Source organism: Amia ocellicauda, chromosome 6 (assembly GCF_036373705.1).
Source record: "Amia ocellicauda isolate fAmiCal2 chromosome 6, fAmiCal2.hap1, whole genome shotgun sequence".
NCBI lineage: Eukaryota > Metazoa > Chordata > Actinopteri > Amiiformes > Amiidae > Amia > Amia ocellicauda.
The window spans coordinates 22239468-22258157 of NC_089855.1; the positions used below are offsets into that span (position 1 = coordinate 22239468).

At 37.0% G+C, this 18690-nt stretch overlaps 1 protein-coding gene across 1 annotated transcript in view; it reads right to left on the reverse strand.

Annotated features, from left to right (window-relative positions):
• Positions 1 to 525: 525 nt before the first annotated feature.
• Positions 526 to 18690, reverse strand: part of LOC136751235 (protein diaphanous homolog 3) — a 371067-nt gene continuing 352902 nt past the window's right edge. The window contains exon 28 of the mRNA XM_066706676.1: positions 526 to 2677. Coding sequence (XP_066562773.1) covers positions 2424 to 2677 — 254 coding nt within the window. The 3' untranslated portion in view covers positions 526 to 2423. The remainder of the gene's footprint in view (positions 2678 to 18690) is intronic.

The window sequence follows — 18690 nt, forward strand, 5'->3', positions numbered from 1 at the left end:
ATTTCTAAACATTCCATTTTAATTGCCAGACAATTAAGTCCAGGATCATGCTGCTCAGTAAACTGGTGGACCTGCAATTATTGCTTAATTTTCTACTCCCTACACTGGAAAATATAAATAATCCTTGAAAGTTAAATTGCTTTATAGCACAGCATGTGTCATATTGGTGGAACAAAGCCCTGGGCAACATATTTAGATTTTGCACAGATTAATTAAAATGGAATCCATACCAATGGAGTTTATAGTAATTATTATTTATAATACATTAAAACTGTTGATTGTAGGTAGTATTTTTTCATTACATGCAATGTACCAGTGCATAAACTAAAGTTCACATTAACAGCGAATGATGACAGCTGAATTGTTTTTTCCTTAATTAAATGAGATGGGCTGAATGACAAAATGAAATCCAATTAATGTATCCAATATGTTTCTTCTCTATCTGGTTATACATATGAAAGAAGGAAGGAAACTTTCACACATGCTTTCTTTTTATTGTATAAATGGTGCTACAAAAAGAGCAGATTCCCATTCTTATATTATTCTTTAATTAAACATTCATAATAATTAGGAGCAGAAAATAACAAGAAAATGTAATAATGACAAAGAAAAAAACAAAAAAAAAATATTTGGATATACATAGAGTTATCTTGTCTGATTTAAGTATAATTATTACATTTTGTGAATAGATTATCACACTTATAGTGCCTGAGAGAAGATGTGATTATTACAATTAACGTTGAAAATTCCCTCAGTGTGTCTCAATCCAATTCAACACCCACCACAAAAACACATTTATCGGAACCCAACAGGGAGGACATTACAAATTACAAGACAAATCTGCTTACTGCAATTATATGTTCATTCACATCGAGATAATGGAAAAAAGTTACTTTAGCTGGTAATAGTAGCTAACATTTAACTCATCTTGCAATGCAGAGGGTTCAGACAGACAAAACTCATGAGCATACAGAACTATATGTAGAAAAAAGCAACAAAAGACAATTGATCATAAATGCTTATTAATTCAAATGATGATACATAAGAGATACATATTGCATTGTAACCACCGTACAAGGACGCAAGTTATCTGATAGACAAAACCAAATATAAGATGCTATGTATGCTAATTGATGAAGTAAAAGGGGAAAAAACAGCAGCAGTTACTAGTCTGAGCTGAAAACATTACATTTTCATGAAATAAGAACAAAAGATGGAAATGTTGCCGTGATTTACATTGTGTGCTATAGATGCCTTAAATTAAAATGATATATAGAGAGATTTCTAACTGGTCATGTCAATCTGGTACCAAATATTCAATTGTTATTGGTGGTTTTCTGTATAACAACCAATAATTCTTACATTTGACTATAGCAGTATTCTTTAATTATCGATGCGCTGTACCTAGAGTACTACTTTAGTCTGGACATTTCAAAGCCTGTGATTAGGTTGTTGTGATGATGAACTATTTAGAGATAAAACATAGACACAAGGTACATCTCGGCAACAGAATTTCCTCCATTTAAAAAATGAAAATGCTTCTTTGGATCCAGACAAATGAACTGTGGTGTACAGATCAAAGACATAGCAAAAATAGCAATAACCCCCCCACCCCACCTTGCAGAATCCTTTGCCCACAGAGACTACGATGGTTGAATCCTTATTATTTAAAAAATTTTGGCAGTTAGATTACAAATGAATATTACGATAGGATAGAAAAGATGTGGGCCAAAAATGTTTGATCTACATTCAAAAGTAAATATGCATTTGGATACAGTGTATTGTAATGATAAAGCAATTAGTACATTTTTCAGAGCAGGCAGTGGATGTTCATATAGTTGCATTTTATCTATTCCTGTCTTAAACACATTATATATATATAACAGAGAGGTGTAAATTATTAATTTTGAGTTTTAGGAATTCAGATACACTTAATTTGACTTTTATAGGGGGCAGTTATTTAAAAATACTTTTACTATTGAAAGTGTAAACTTAATTAAGAGTGTCCCTGGATGTCAAAATGAAACATGTTTTTAAGACTTGGAATATAACAAGGACTGTGACACACGTCTACATGTTCTCCTGCCTCACCTACAGGAAACAATTCAAGTATGTGTATTGTTTATATCATGTGCTAGGGCAACATTCGGGAGCAGAGCCAGAGCCAGGCTTATTACTTTTTACTCATACACTAACATTCAGATGGTATTGAACAAAATGTCAAGTTCTGAAAAAGGTTACAGATCTCCAAATAAAGGTTAATTGTGAGTGTTGTGCAATACAACACTTTTTCTCATTAGAAAAAAGAAGCTTTACTGCTGTTATTAGTTTATTGGTTCAAAAACCTAATCCAGGTGTGCCACTTTACTCTCTCTTTCACAAAAAGATGTGCAAACGAGAGACCACAGCCGTCCTTTATTAAGTTACAAGGCTCTTAATCGAGCCAGAAGTGCCTCCACATCATTGTCGTCTTTAGAGGGACAGCCTCCCAGTTCAGATTCCTTCTCCCTGCTGCTTGGGCCATTGTGGACCTCTCTGTTCCCAGACGCCTTGCCTCTTCCTGCAGATGAATGAGTCTCCGTCTCATAATTAAGCTCCTTGGCGATTGGTGCTCTTGTCGAGTTAAAATTGATATTCTGCCGAGACCGTGACCTTTCTAAAGGTGCCTTCATGTTTTCTGCAGCAGAGAGAGGAAAATAAGGAGAAATGAAAGAGGTGATCTCATGAAACTATAAGGGAAAAAGGGGGGATGAGCTGCTTTGAAATTGGGCAGAGAAATGTGTGTTAAGCAGAGAAATCATTAAACAAACAGTGGAGGTTGATGGGGAGTGAAGGAAGCTTTCAGCACAGGAGGATGAAACAAGAAGGTGTCAATCAGTAAGAGATGCAAATGACTACCAAGGGATGAAGAGATGACTAAAAAAATTAAATAGAACTGTAACTAGAACCCAACAGTGGCCTGTTTTGAAGTAATACTTTTTCCGAGCAAATTCAGCCTGAGGGAAAAATGGTACTGATGTAGGCAATGCATCTTTAATAGACTGATTTACATTTCACATTTTCATGTTGAGCTAGACAAGTGGGATGGGCAAACTCGCTCACATCCTCACCTTGATTTTTAACAAAATATACTATGAGACATGGCTAACGTGTGCAGTATTTAATTTTCAAAGAAACCGTATTTTCCTGCCTTACTGATCTTTTTTCAGCAGGTTACTATTAAATGACAGTGATCTTGACTTATCACCTCCGGTAGCTGTCTGTGGCATGGGTTGATGATTAAATGGCTCTGGCTGATTGACTTTCTCTAAGAGTGCCTGACTAAATTCAGTTTTTTTTGTTTCCCCCCCCCCCCCTCTCTCTACCATGCAGCTTACTGGCAATGAATGCACATTATGAATTACAACCCCTTAGCAGATCTCAAACTTTAAAAAAAGGAAAGCTCCATATTCATGTAACCTTGAACAGGCTCGAAAAACAGCTTCGACAAACTTGACATGACATTTAAAGTTTTTCAGTTATTCTGTAAAAGATGTTCTATCATCCCATCAGTAATGACTTTGGAGCAGAGGCAGTCACTCATGACAGTGTGTTTTATGGCTGTGCTGAAGATTCTTACCAAAAACAGCTTGAACATTAAAAGGCAGCAGCGGAAGATATTTACTGCAGTGTCATTTCTTGACCAGAGGCTTCTTGTGATGGATGAGTATTTTACACAGTCACTTGGACAATCTCAACAAATCTCTTGGAATAACCACCTTGAGGTCATTCCAAAGAAAATAGATGCTCCACCCAAACACCCCAGACTGGACAATGTGAGAGTTTGCATTTTAAAAGCCCTCAATTTATTACAAACTTTTTGTGTTTTTATTTGCGGTTTAATCTTTAAAACCAACAGTTTTGTGCCTACCGCCCTAAAGTAACACATCAATGTATCAATTGAAAAAGTAGAGAGAATAAGAACATCAGAAAAAAGTTCAAGTTTAAGGTTTCATTAGCAGTCAAAGTAAAACGACTAATTGGTGTTCGGTTCTGCTGTTTAATGAGAGTTCATTTAATCACATCTCCTCCATTGGCCGCAATGGTCTCATTAATCTGTTTTTGCCTTGTTGTTGCAGTAATTCCTGTCTGCCTGCTTGTCTTTTTTGTCACTTCTGATGGCCTGAACCAGCTACCTTCAGGCCACACTCATTAGCTCTGTCTTTTTTCCCTGTCCGTTCCTCTTTAAGCTTATTCTTTGCTCTTGCTATTTAGGTGGTACGGTCATCAACAGATCTCTGCGTTTCTACAGCTTTTTTAAAATCAAGGGCCTTTTTAATGAACAATTAACTAGTGGGTTGCAAGGGAATGAACTGCAATTGCCTGTCTTGTGATCACCTTTTAAACGAACATGAAGACAAGAAACGTTTTAAGCCTGTTATTATCTAGTCTTCTACTGCATCTCGGGAAATATAGGGCTGATTGGGCCGGCCCCTACGCTTTTCCAGGATCCACAACATCCTTAGGAAAAAAAGGTCTTGGTTAGCTCAATCTGCTGTTTACCGAAAGGGTAATGCTTTCATTACGCAATACACAGTTTAAAAGCAGAATGATCAGACAAGGAATGTGATATTTAGCTCAATGTACAGCTCTCTCAATAGGTTTGGCTTCACCTTAAGATGGTCTAATTATGCTTCATAATGTCAAATTAACCACATTGCATTTTACAGTATCAGAGTTATAAAAAATCTTATTTGTTAGTTCTAAACATATTTACAATTTAAATTACACAGTATACACGACTATTACAAACTATTCGGTGATCAAAGGCTTCACACAGATTTGAGCCATTCCTCCTATGAAAAATGCTCAGCACTTCATTAAGAAGTGTTGAGCATCCACAACTAGAATAAGTCTGGAAGCCTTACATGTCAGCAAGTGTGAGAAATTGGATGGGCAGCAGTGTCTGCTTGCACCGATGGAAAGATGTTGGGCTGAAGGCATCTGTGCCTGAGTGAGAGTGAATGAGTCTTTTGGAGAATGGTTCAACATCAGGGATGCTTGCTAAGAAGCCTCTCTTGAGGGGATGAAAGAGGATTGGGCTAAATAAACTTTCTCCAGTGAGCACCCCCTGCAGCTGTTATACTTAAGTGGATTAAAAACTTAAAACACACAAAAAAAAAAAAAGTAGCCAGAGCATGCTGTCCTCATGTTGTAGCTTCCAGAGACTGTCCACATCTGGGGATGAATTCCTGCCATAGGCACAGGATCCTTACAGTCTTACTCAAGAGGATATCACTGAACAAGTGCTCCTACCTGAAAACTCTCCAACACTATCTCCGCCCTACAGCTAAGAACCATTTTTCAAAAGACACTTTCTTAATCCAAGATTAGAGCCAAACAGGAAAATAGAAAAAAAGTTTAAAAACAACAGTATCATGTCGCATCCAGGTTGGCTTGAAAATGTACCAGATCCCTGGTGAAAAGCTTTAAGGTCTCATAAAATAATAAAACATGCAACTGAATGGAACTAGACCCTTTAGTATCTCATTGAGTCCATACAAGAGATAATTAAGGAGGTGAAATGTTAATTGAAATACTATATACTATCAGTATGTGTGCGACACCCTTTTGTAGTTTCTGTGGTAAATTGTTGTTTAATATAATATCTAAATCTGTATACGAGTAGTGTAAATTATACTCTTACCACTCTGAAGAGCCGAAATTAGTTGAACATTAAGGGAGAGTGATCATTATTTATGCATGTATATTTGAACCAAAAAATAAAACTCTTCCTGAAATGAAAGTTAGCAGGACAAGGAGTTAACAATGCACTTTTTTGTTTGACTTCATTTTTGTTTTGCAAGAGGAAAAGTGTTTGACTATTACGTGCAAATTTAGATGAATGTTACAGGATGATTTGCTAAGATATTGCTAAAACGTCTTTTCATCTGTTCAGAACCATATTCCAAACTCGTTCTGTACGTTTGATCAGCTTAATGAGCTGAAGACAAGACACGGTGCACAGCCTTAAAGTGGAAGCTAACTTGCACTTGATTCTGTCTGCTTTGAACCCTTTGAACATAACAGTCATATAAAGATTAAACATCTCACCCATCCTGCTGAATTGAGGGTAGAATAAAGTTGAATACATCAGGTTTTATTATTCATGTGTACTTCAGGTTTCAAATAAAATAAAACTTTAGAAAATTAAAATGAGGGCGACATTTATTTATTTATTTATTTATTTTTACTAATAAAAGTTCCCATCTGCCAAAGTGAAAAGCATTATATAAATTCAATATATGCATAGAAACTGGCACACTATTTGCCCCCTGAAACAAGAATAACAGGAAAAAGAATATTCTTGGCAGGGTAAGTTTCAGACAATTTAAAATTTTCTTTAATTAAAATGCACCACTGTTTTGCCAGTGCAGTGTTCTTGTATGTATATAATTTGCATGTATTGGCTTAAATTCCTTCCCAGTCTTCATTATAGCATTTGGCTTTTTGCCCGTGTGAATAAGATGCATTTAATCAGATTATTTTACACTGACTGAATCTGTGTAGGTTATCAATATTGATGGATAAAGGTGTACGATGATGATAATGAGACATTTACAAAAAATTCTGTATTGTGGTACTAGATAATATTAAATGACACTAACAACAACCACCCCTTAAGAAAATAAAGTATAGTTATGTACACTAAGTACACTTTTTATTAACTTATATACTTATGACACCCAAGCTGTTGTAAGGGGAGGTCATGAGAAAATCTTCATAATCACATATTGTATGTACCCAGTTAAATTGAAAACCCTGTACTGATTCGTTTTTTTTTTTTTTAAAACAGTTCCAGGGTGCTTTTCATCAGACCTAGTCCCTTTCAGTTAAAAAAAAAAACAAATAACTTTTAATTTCAATTATATATTATGATATATTATAAAGACCTAAGGACAGCTTGCCTATTGAAAGCATCATGTGTTTTTTTACACTTATCAGTGTCTGTGAATCAAATTAATCAGAATCCTTTTAAACAATAAAATGAGGAAACTGTTGCTACTGACACAATTTCCATAAAAAGCTGCCAGGTCTTAGAGTATATTAGTGCTGTATTCCACATGAATGAAAACTCACTATATACACTCACCTAAAGGATTATTAGGAACACCTGTTCAATTTCTCATTAATGCAATTATCTAACCAACCAATCACATGGCAGTTGCTTCAATGCATTTAGGGGTGTGGTCCTGGTCAAGACAATCTCCTGAACTCCAAACTGAATGTCTGAATGGGAAAGAAAGGTGATTTAAGCAATTTTGAGCGTGGCATGGTTGTTGGTGCCAGACGGGCCGGTCTGAGTATTTCACAATCTGCTCAGTTACTGGGATTTTCACGCACAACCATTTCTAGGGTTTACAAATAATGGTGTGAAAAGGGAAAAACATCCAGTATGCGGCAGTCCTGTGGGCGAAAATGCCTTGTTGATGCTAGAGGTCAGAGGAGAATGGGCCGACTGATTCAAGCTGATAGAAGAGCAACTTTGACTGAAATAACCACTCGTTACAACCGAGGTATGCAGCAAAGCATTTGTGAAGCCACAACACGTACAACCTTGAGGCGGATGGGCTACAACAGCAGAAGACCCCACCGGGTACCACTCATCTCCACTACAAATAGGAAAAAGAGGCTACAATTTGCACAAGCTCACCAAAATTGGACAGTTGAAGACTGGAAAAATGTTGCCTGGTCTGATGAGTCTCGATTTCTGTTTCTGAGACATTCAGATGGTAGAGTCAGAATTTGGCGTAAACAGAATGAGAACATGGATCCATCATGCCTTGTTACCACTGTGCAGGCTGGTGGTGGTGGTGTAATGCTGTGGGGGATGTTTTCTTGGCACACTTTAGGCCCCTTAGTGCCAATTGGGCATCGTTTAAATGCCACGGCCTACCTGAGCATTGTTTCTGACCATGTCCATCCCTTTATGACCACCATGTACCCATCCTCTGATGGCTACTTCCAGCAGGATAATGCACCATGTCACAAAGGTCGAATCATTTCAAATTGGTTTCTTGAACATGACAATGAGTTCACTGTACTAAACTGGCCCCCACAGTCACCAGATCTCAACTCAATAGAGCATCTTTGGGATGTGGTGGAACGGGAGCTTCGTGCCCTGGATGTGCATCCCACAAATCTCCATCAACTGCAAGATGCTATCCTATCAATATGGGCCAACATTTCTAAAGAATGCTTTCAGCACCTTGTTGAATCAATGCCACGTAGAATTAAGGCAGTTCTGAAGGTGAAAGGGGGTCAAACACAGTATTAGTATGGTGTTCCTAATAATCCTTTAGGTGAGTGTGTATATATATATATATATATATATATATATATATATATATATATATATATATCCTTCATCAGCTGAGTTTCGGCAAACATTTTCTAACTTCAGACCCTCAATAGGCTGTTTGAGCTGGTACTGAGAGGGATAAAAATAACCAGCACCTTTAGTTTCCCTGACACTTAATGAATGGAATGCTAATTATTAGTGATAAGGGAAATGGGAGCTCATGTTAAATCTCTCTCCATTTCCCTTCATCAAGCTGATCGCACAGCCAGGCAAACACTTTGTCTAGACCAACATCCTATATTAAAAGTAAAAGGTTAGGGATCATCTTGAGACTTTAATTATGCAAAAGCCAGCTAAAACCAAATTTGATCAGAAGACGCAAAAGACTACGAAGAAAGGCTCCTCCACTTTTCTGACAGAGGAGGTTAAGAAAACATTTATGATAAAAATCGGAGCATCTGCTGATTATAGTTGAAGCTGCAGGACACCACCATTAAATCACTGAACCGTCTTGGCAGCTTCTGGGTACTTGGACTCTGCGGGAGTTTCATTCCACTGGTAATTTACAAAGAAAGCTGCCAAAAACTGAATTAAAGCCAAAAATACTTCATTATGGGAAGAAATCTCTGGTCGTTCAGACCTTACACAGCAATTACAAAGAGGGATTTTAAATCTACTGTAGGTAATCACCTAAGCAGATGGATTTTTAGTCCTCATAAATTCCACTACTTAACAGGACTGTGAAACATTAAAACTGATACATCTTCAAAAGAGCTGTAATGCCCTTTGTTGATAACTAAATTTAGTTTTATGATCCATTTAGCCTGTAGCTCATTCATCTTATGTCAACAAAGGTCTCTCCTTGTTTAACTACTTTTTTGAGAAAGGTCGGTGACACCCAAAGACAAGGTCACACTGGGATTCGGTGTAATTCTATAAATGTGTGGAACAGACCAGAACGCTTTTGCATTTAATGCTTTAATTGATGTATTTATGTGTTAAGAGGCATGATTAGCTGAATACAAACCACATCTCTTATGTGATCTGGTTGCTAAGCAAACAGGGGTATGCAAAACAAGAGGGGGGTGGGGGGGGTGGGGGGTGGATTGAACCATAAATCAAGATGACGGTACAATTATGCCCTGAACTGTCTTGTTGAAGGACTTGCAGAGCAATGACCTGCACATTATCCCACATCAGAACATTACTTAAGCAGTAATTAAGGAAATCATTTGCAAGTGGATTCAATTGAAATGGACCCCCCTCCCTTGGTTTCTACAGGTATCACATTTTTGGTATCTGTTGTTTCTTTCACCCCTTTATGACAAGGGATAAAGGACATGGGGAACAAAATCTATTAAAAAAGGAAGAATGAAATAAAGAGAAATCCACAGAGATTTGAAGCCTGTGAGGTAAGCCACAGCATGTCCTATTGTAATTCATATCAAAGCCTTCTCCACTGCTGAACTGGGATTTTTTCACTTGATGTTATTCTCATCATGTATTTAACACCAGAATGTCTTTGTTGAAATACAGAAAGTGAATCAGTAATGCTGGTGGTAGAAAACTGCATAATTTGGGGGCAGGTTTTTTCCAGTGACTGACAGACAGTTCTGATATTAAAGCACTGTTGGTATTGTATAATCACAGCAATTTACAAAGGACAACAGCATTAATCCCCTTGCCTGCAACGTGTCTGAAACATTAATTATAAATAAAAGTCATTTGATGCTTACTTGAGTCCAAGGAAAAGATGTCATCAAATTACACGTGTTTATGGAGAAAAAACCCTCTCACCTTGAAGAAAATCATAAATTTGGGGACAAAGTTTGACCAAACCTCCAAACTAGTTTGTTTATGAAAAATATTGGTTGGTGGATCTTATCTGAAACTACCTTAAAATCGAAGTATCATTCTGCTTTGCCATTGCCGAAAGATAAATCATCTTTCAATGTGAAGCTTCCAATGTTTCACAACTGCTCAGCACTCACATTATCAGGTTAAAAGTCTTGTTTGTATAGGTATCAGATGACATTTATTCTTGCAAATTACCATCTAGTCTGCATGATGCTTGACAATTTCAGAGAAAACAAACACACACAAATACCAATAAAACAATTAGAAACTACTAATTACAAAATCCAAAACTAGTACAGTACAAAGTAAGTACAAAGGTGTATCAAATCCATAATAGCCAGTAAGGAATTAATTGAGGCAAATCGGGACATGCTGTGCTATGCAAAGGGATACAATGGTTAAAAGATACATATCTTTACATTGTTTAAATAGTTATACTATGCCATGATCACACACCAATGAAAATAAATTGAATGTTACACATGGATGTGAGACTGATGCGAACTTGCAATTTAATCTATATATCGTTATATAGTTTTTAATCATTCATTACCCCATACATTCTGTTACATAAACTAAATATATTACTACAAGAGTAATATAAATATATATAAATCAAAATGGTTTACAATTAATATTAACAATCTGTGATGGAAAATTCTGTAGATTTGCCACAAGGAACTACAGTCTTGGAAGGAACATGAATGCACGCTAGCCAATACAAGCAAATACAGTTGCCTGAAGACAATATTAGAGACTGTAGTTCAATTAACTAATGCAAACATTTACCCTATCTACCCAAATTAATAGAGCAACTGTTGTATTATATCATGCAAGTACCAACTAAGATGTGCTAATTAGTGTCATCTGCTGATAATACTATGATTGCAAGACAGTGGCACAAAATCAATCATCTTACCCATCAGATAGTGTGGGAAGGTATCTACATTTCTTCAAAGGCACTTTAAATGCTGGAGATTAGGTTCAAATCCTAAAGATCGGGTTAAATTAAAAGTAGGCTGTGAACATTGTGTCCATGGGCCTCAACAGACACATAATATAATTAGTTCTGACTGATCGATACTGACCACTCTGGCTACGTTTTTTTCCCTTCTTTTCCATTCCATTCTAATTGTATTCATGTGGAGCTGCAGGGACATTTTTGTGCTTTTCTGATAGACCGAGGACCCCACCCCCCCCGTATGTACAGATCCAATATATATATGCTAAACGTGATCATGGTGCACTAAACACAGGTGCAGTGCTGTGGAGTTACCACCAAATTGCACTGTACTCAGCTTCTGTAGAGGACGGACAGACGAGATACCCGTAATCTGTGTGCTAGAGAAAGGCTGCATGAGGCTGTCAAGGGAGTTGGCGAGGAGTGATTTTTATTGTATTATTTTATTTAGCACTGTTTTTTTTTTTTTTTTTTCATCTTTTAGAAAACTGCTGCTGTTTGTTTTTACTGCAGTTGACGAGGTGCCCAACCCCACCCCCTTGTGGCCAGCTGGAGATGGTGATTGAAGGACTGAGCTGAGGGATGATGATTCGTTGGGAGTCGATTTTAAAGTTTTTTTTAATTATTATTTGTATTCTCTGCTCTACAGTTTGGTTCACATTTTGTATTCTATGATTTGGTTTTAAACATCTGCTCCCTGATATTAATGGTGACAAAAGATTATGTCAAATCGAATACTGTCATCTGGTTGTATAATTGGTGCTGCTCCTCCAGATCCAAAATGGCATAGTCTGGGTACAGTATCATAATTGCCACAAACACATTAGACTCATTTTTTTTTTTTTTTTAAAGGTGCTTAGAATGAAAAGAAGCACTCTGTGTCCCTTTTTAAAGTTTGAAAGAAATGCACAACAACTACTAATGCTACATTTTGAGAACTGCTGCCCTACAGTCTTAACCCTACGTACCGAATGCAAAACCCACGTGAAGCATGAAATCTTATTATTACGCTTTTGTGGATGACGATTTAAAAATAAGATCCGCATGAAGCAGTAGCTGCTAGATGTACTGTACCTAACACTGAAATATATATGTGGAGCATATTGGACATTTTTAACAAGTAAAAACTGCCGCACAGACAACTGTGTCATTTTTCGAAAGACTGGAAAATAAAAAATAAAACGGTGACTGATTACTTACTTGAACGAGGTTAATCAGGCAGAACAACCCTGAACCACCGTTCCAATCAATCCTTTAACACTGCCACTACTGACCCAAAACCTTAATAGGGTTTCAATGACTGGAACTCGAGAAGCTGCAGATGGTCATTTTCATAACATGGCAGACATTCGTGCTGTATGCTAATCTTATTTACATGGTGTGTAATGAAGTGAAGATGTCCTTTCAGCTCTTGATTACTTAATTCACAGGTCTTTCTCCTGCACATTACAGCTGTGGCTTTTGAAAACACTCATCAAATGAAAAATAATCATACTGAAAAGAATAATGGCAAAACTGAGAGAAAAAAACTGATACTAGGGCTAATTTAATAATATCAATCCAGATAAGAACATTATACAATTTTCCTTTCCAGAATACTTCACATATGAATATGTATCCCTGCTTACTCACACTAACAACAGGGATCCTAGCACTCCCACTCTGCTGACAGTGTCTGATGAAAAATATTGATTCCCAACTTGTTTGGGTCCCATCATGCTTTTTCAATGCTTTGAGCTACAGTATTTTTCCTCTTTTGCCATTTCAAGTGGTCTTGGTAATGAGCAAAAATAGTATAACTGAACAATACACTTGCTGCTGATATTATTTAAAAAAGGTAAAAAGGAAAGAACAAGATGCACTATGATTAATCAATACTGTAGCCTTTCATTTATAAGCATTTAATTTGTACTTCAGCTACCGAACCAGGAAAAATTATGTTTATTCCAGGAACAGCATCCTTACACAACTAAAGGCTTCATCACTTGCATGATTAAATAAACGTTGTATATGTTAATCCTAATAATGTTCCACAAAACAAACTTACATTAGTTTCAAACTTTTTCTTAAGCATTGCAAAGAAGGACCTAAATCCAATGATTTCATCTCCTATTTAGTTTTTTTTCTAGCTTTTATTCCAATCTTAAGTGTTACCTTTATTCACAGCAGTTCATATTTCATATGGAAACTGATTTCGACAGCTTTCAATATGCACATCTAGTACTGCAAGACTTACTTATGAATTCAAAACAGCCTAGAGTCATGTTCCATATTTCATTCAAGTTGAATATTTAAAAAGATCAACCCACTCAAAAACCTATAAAACCTTTCTTACTGGGTCTACTGTCCTATATATAAAATTTCACATGCCATATCATATTACAGATAGCCTCATCATACATGCACCACAGAAAAATAATACTGCTCTAGTTAAAAGGCAGAACACTAGAATGCATTTTACATTTTTTAGATGGTATGACTCATACACACATGTAGCCACAAGACTTTGACTGGAGATTGAGCTGTGTGAATCCATTCAAACTATTTGACAGTGTATGTTCCTCAAACTAAGCAAACACAGAGATAAGCGGTTTTACTGCTATCAAAGGACGACAGGAGCTTTAGAAAACTCCGCTCTGCAGTGAGACAATGTAGTGTATGAACTAGCAACAGACTGAAAATGCAAAACAGTACTCTCAGTTAATTACACTGGAAAAAATGAAACAGAACAAAAACAACAAAGTTGACCTGAAAAATAAATAAGCGTGTATACTTCAGAATAGCAGAAAACAACTATTACATCGATGTTCCTTGCCACGTTGCCCAGAGCATGTAATCAGCATGGAAATGTTAATTGGGAAAATAAGGATGAAAACATGTGTGTATGTGTGTGTGTGGGGTTGGGGGGGGCATTGCTATCTATGGTAGTGACAATAACCATTTCAGTGATTATAATTCTAGGGATTCAGACAATATTTATCAGGTTTTAAACGTCCACCTTCTGGCAGAGAGGATTAGCCTACAGTGAACATGTTTATTCTTGTTTTCTAAACCTAAATTGGAACAGAGAGGCTATGATAACGCTTTTATTTTTCATTGCATTTGTAGCCTCAATAAGCTGCACGGACAGAATAGTTACCTACAGTATATTTTGGAACAGTTCCACGGGTTGCAATATAACTGGGAAGAACATACACAGCAACACCCCCCGCAGCTTTTGCCTACAGAACATTTTTGGGACATTACTGCTAGAGGTTTCTGTCAGCACTGACCATCCCTTTACAGTAATTGGCACGGCTCTCCAAAAACAATGGCAAGCCATATCTATAAAAACAGGGGGCTAATACCATCTTAAAGTTACATCCTTCCTATATCTTCACTTCTTCCAGATGGAAAAATACCAGACTTCCAATATAAAAAGCACCACTACAGCTTTCCAAACACTGCTTACTTCCTTTTTTGGAGAGAATGACCAAGTTAAAGGAATAACCACATTCGCTTAACTGGTACTGTTGGTGGCAAATTTTAATATCTTTTCCTGGAAACATTTCATAATACATGAAATATGAAAACAAAGGTATCTCTTTTCACAAATCATGCTCCTTATTTGTTTGATCTGAAAAAGGCATTGTCACAATTACAGGTAACTAAAAGTTGGAACAGATTATATGTGACAATTTTAAGATATATGTAGGATACAACTAAAAGCTAATGTAATATTTACATTTAAAGAATATTAATTCAAACACTATAAAACTGAGCTCATATAAAGCTTGTTATAGTCTTGTTAGAGTCAGTTGGTTTGTTTTCCTTATATTTATGCACTAGTACAACCAGTTCCACCAATACAAACTTTATTAAAAAACAACATATTTTGTTGTGTTTGCTTGCGTCTCTCAAATATTCAATTCCAATGGAACACAGGCAAAATTAATTATAAATCTAGAAAACATGTTGGGAGATGTTTGGAACTCCTCTGCCGATACTTTTCCTATTTCAATGCTTCCTGGGATTCTATTCCAACATGAGAGCACTCTGTGTAATACATCTAACACCAGCAGGGACTGGTTTACAAGAAACCAGGTTACCCTCTTCAGCTGGCCTCCTGACTTAAATCCAGTTTAATAACTATGGGAAAATTGAAGTAAAAATGTAAGGAAAAGTATATGTTCTTCAAAAGGCAGAACTGCAGATTAAATTGACTGAGGGAGAGAAGATTGTCAATGCAACCGCCGTGCACTTTCTAGGCATTGTGGCCTAAAGGGCCTTACTTGCAAATGAAGCAGATGGAAGCCATTTAAAATAAATCTTGTTTGTCCTTTCAATAAAAATGTCCATATATATATATATATATATATATATATATATATATATATATATATATATATATATATATATATATACACTCACCTAAAGGATTATTAGGAACACCTGTTCAATTTCTCATTAATGCAATTATCTAACCAACCAATCACATGGCAGTTGCTTCAATGCACTTAGGGCTGTGGTCCTGGTCAAGACAATCTCCTGAACTCCAAACTGAATGTCTGAATGGGAAAGAAAGGTGATTTAAGCAATTTTGAGCGTGGCATGGTTGTTGGTGCCAGACGGGCCGGTCTGAGTATTTCACAATCTGCTCATTTACTGGGATTTTCACGCACAACCATTTCTAGGGTTTACAAAGAATGGTGTGAAAAGGAAAAAACATCCAGTATGCGGCAGTCCTGTGGGCGAAAATGCCTTGTTGATGCTAGAGGTCAGAGGAGAATGGGCCGACTGATTCAAGCTGATAGAAGAGCAACTTTGACTGAAATAACCACTCGTTACAACCGAGGTATGCAGAAAAGCATTTGTGAAGCCACAACACGTACAACCTTGAGGCGGATGGGCTACAACAGCAGAAGACCCCACCGGGTACCACTCATCTCCACTACAAATAGGAAAAAGAGGCTACAATTTGCACAAGCTCACCAAAATTGGACAGTTGAAGACTGGAAAAATGTTGCCTGGTCTGATGAGTCTCGATTTCTGTTGAGACATTCAGATGGTAGAGTCAGAATTTGGCGTAAACAGAATGAGAACATGGATCCATCATGCCTTGTTACCACTGTGCAGGCTGGTGGTGGTGGTGTAATGGTGTGGGGGATGTTTTCTTGGCACACTTTAGGCCCCTTAGTGCCAATTGGGCATCGTTTAAATGCCACGGCCTACCTGAGCATTGTTTCTGACCATGTCCATCCCTTTATGACCACCATGTACCCATCCTCTGATGGCTACTTCCAGCAGGATAATGCACCATGTCACAAAGGTCGAATCATTTCAAATTGGTTTCTTGAACATGACAATGAGTTCACTGTACTAAACTGGCCCCCACAGTCACCAGATCTCAACCCAATAGAGCATCTTTGGGATGTGGTGGAACGGGAACTTCGTGCCCTGGATGTGCATCCCACAAATCTCCATCAACTGCAAGATGCTATCCTATCGATATGGGCCAACATTTCTAAAGAATGCTTTCAGCACCTTGTTGAATCAATGCCACGTAGAATTAAAGCAGTTCTGAAGGCGAAAGGGGGTCAAACACAGTATTAGTATGGTGTTCCTAATAATCCTTTAGGTGAGTGTATATATATATATATATATATATATATATATATATATATATATATATATATATATATTCGTTTTCCTATCCAAATTATTACACAGCATCACAGATCGCAGGGCTAAAAAAAAACAAAAAAAAAAACAGTAAAAATAAATGTATTTTTTCAGTGGGTTTTAAGTTTATTTGTGTATGTATTTTCTGTGGATTAAACAGGGCCAAGGCAAAGCTTATCTACTTAACCTTGCGAATATCTGCACATCCTTGATCATATCTTGTGTCCTTTTCACGCATTAAAAAAAAAAGGTGCATTATGTAATTATCCTCTCCTGTGGAAATAGAAATGCGTTTTCAGCACTGTTTCTCACCAGAAACGACTGTATTGTCAAAGAGAAGATCGGCCTTCAGCTTTACCTCTAGATCTATCAGTCGCACCTCTCCCTTGGGGCCTTCCTATAGTTTCCTATATAGTTTCAAAGTCAAGTAAAACATTACTTACAGTTTATATTAAAATGTAACAAACTTACCAAACAGATTCATATAATTTTTTATACAAGTGTATTACAAAAAGTAACACTACACGCTGCCTTCTGCTGGTAATGGACTGTACCAGAGATCTTGTGCTATGGGGAGGTTTCGGATTGTGAAGTGCACCACGAAGTGTATTAGGCATTGCAATATTTTGATCAACAGTCTACTGCCAACATTGATGCCATTTTTTTAAGAACACGATAATGCACCATGTCAGCTGGTAGGCAGTGTGAGAAGGTTCGACAGGAATAGTTATGGATGTTTTTCTTCACCTGCTCAGAGTCCTGACCTCGATCCTGGGAAACACCCCTGGGATCAACTGGAGCAGTGAATCAGGAAGAGACCGCGCCAGACAGTGCACTAGGAGAGGACATGCACATTATTCCATTGGCCATCTTTCAGAAACGATTGTAGTTATCACAGAGGTAAAGGGCACTGCACTAAACCTACTAAATTGCATTTATACGGTCTCTGCTGCCCCAATTCTTTTGCTAACAGGGTATATAAAACACAGCTATGTGACTATACTGTGAGGCTTCCTCTCTTTCTGCATTTGAAAACTGTATCTGCCCTGAAACAGGATTCAAGGACTAATCTAGACATTGCTGAACAACACGGTGTGTTAGATTATCTACGACTGGGGGTAATTTTACAGTCTCAGACTGGTGGCTTCAGCAGGTGCTGTTCCCAGCTGGATGGAAACTGAACAAATGATAGGGCTGCCACTGGTCGATGTTAGGCTTAGTGACTTCCACAGCATTACTTTCAAGGAAACCGTGATAGGGGTTTTATTCCTTTGGTCCAAAACACCAGAGATTACAAGCTCCAGCAATAAAGATTCAAGACGTGTCCTGGTGAGACATTATGCTTCCTGCAAAGAAGGACAATTTAGATTAATGTCCAAATCGTTATGTATTTCTTTATTTTGACAAGTTTCAAGTTGTAGGAATCTGATAAAGCAGTATGGAGTATGAAGGCATAACTGAAATCAGTGCAAATAAAATACATATTCAAATTATGGTTTAAATTCGCTTATGGTTAGTGCCTTTGACAATACTTCTACCTAAAGTTGAATATTGAATATTTGAAACTGACTGCAAAATGACACAAAATATGTCTAACAGGTAAAAAAAAAAAAAAACTGTGGAGTACAGGTATGCATGCTTCACTATTTATTTCCAACACCCTCTTCCAATTAAACTTATTGGACATGCTTAGAATCTGACACTTCCTACATCATGTTCCAATTGTATAAGTTGATATCTCTTAGTAATAATTAGACTACATGGTAGACTTTATCGAATGTCATGGATATTCTGTTAAAAAGATGCAGCATCTAACCAACAGTCTCATGTGTCTGTTATCTAGAAGAGAATCAACAACTCAGACTGAGCT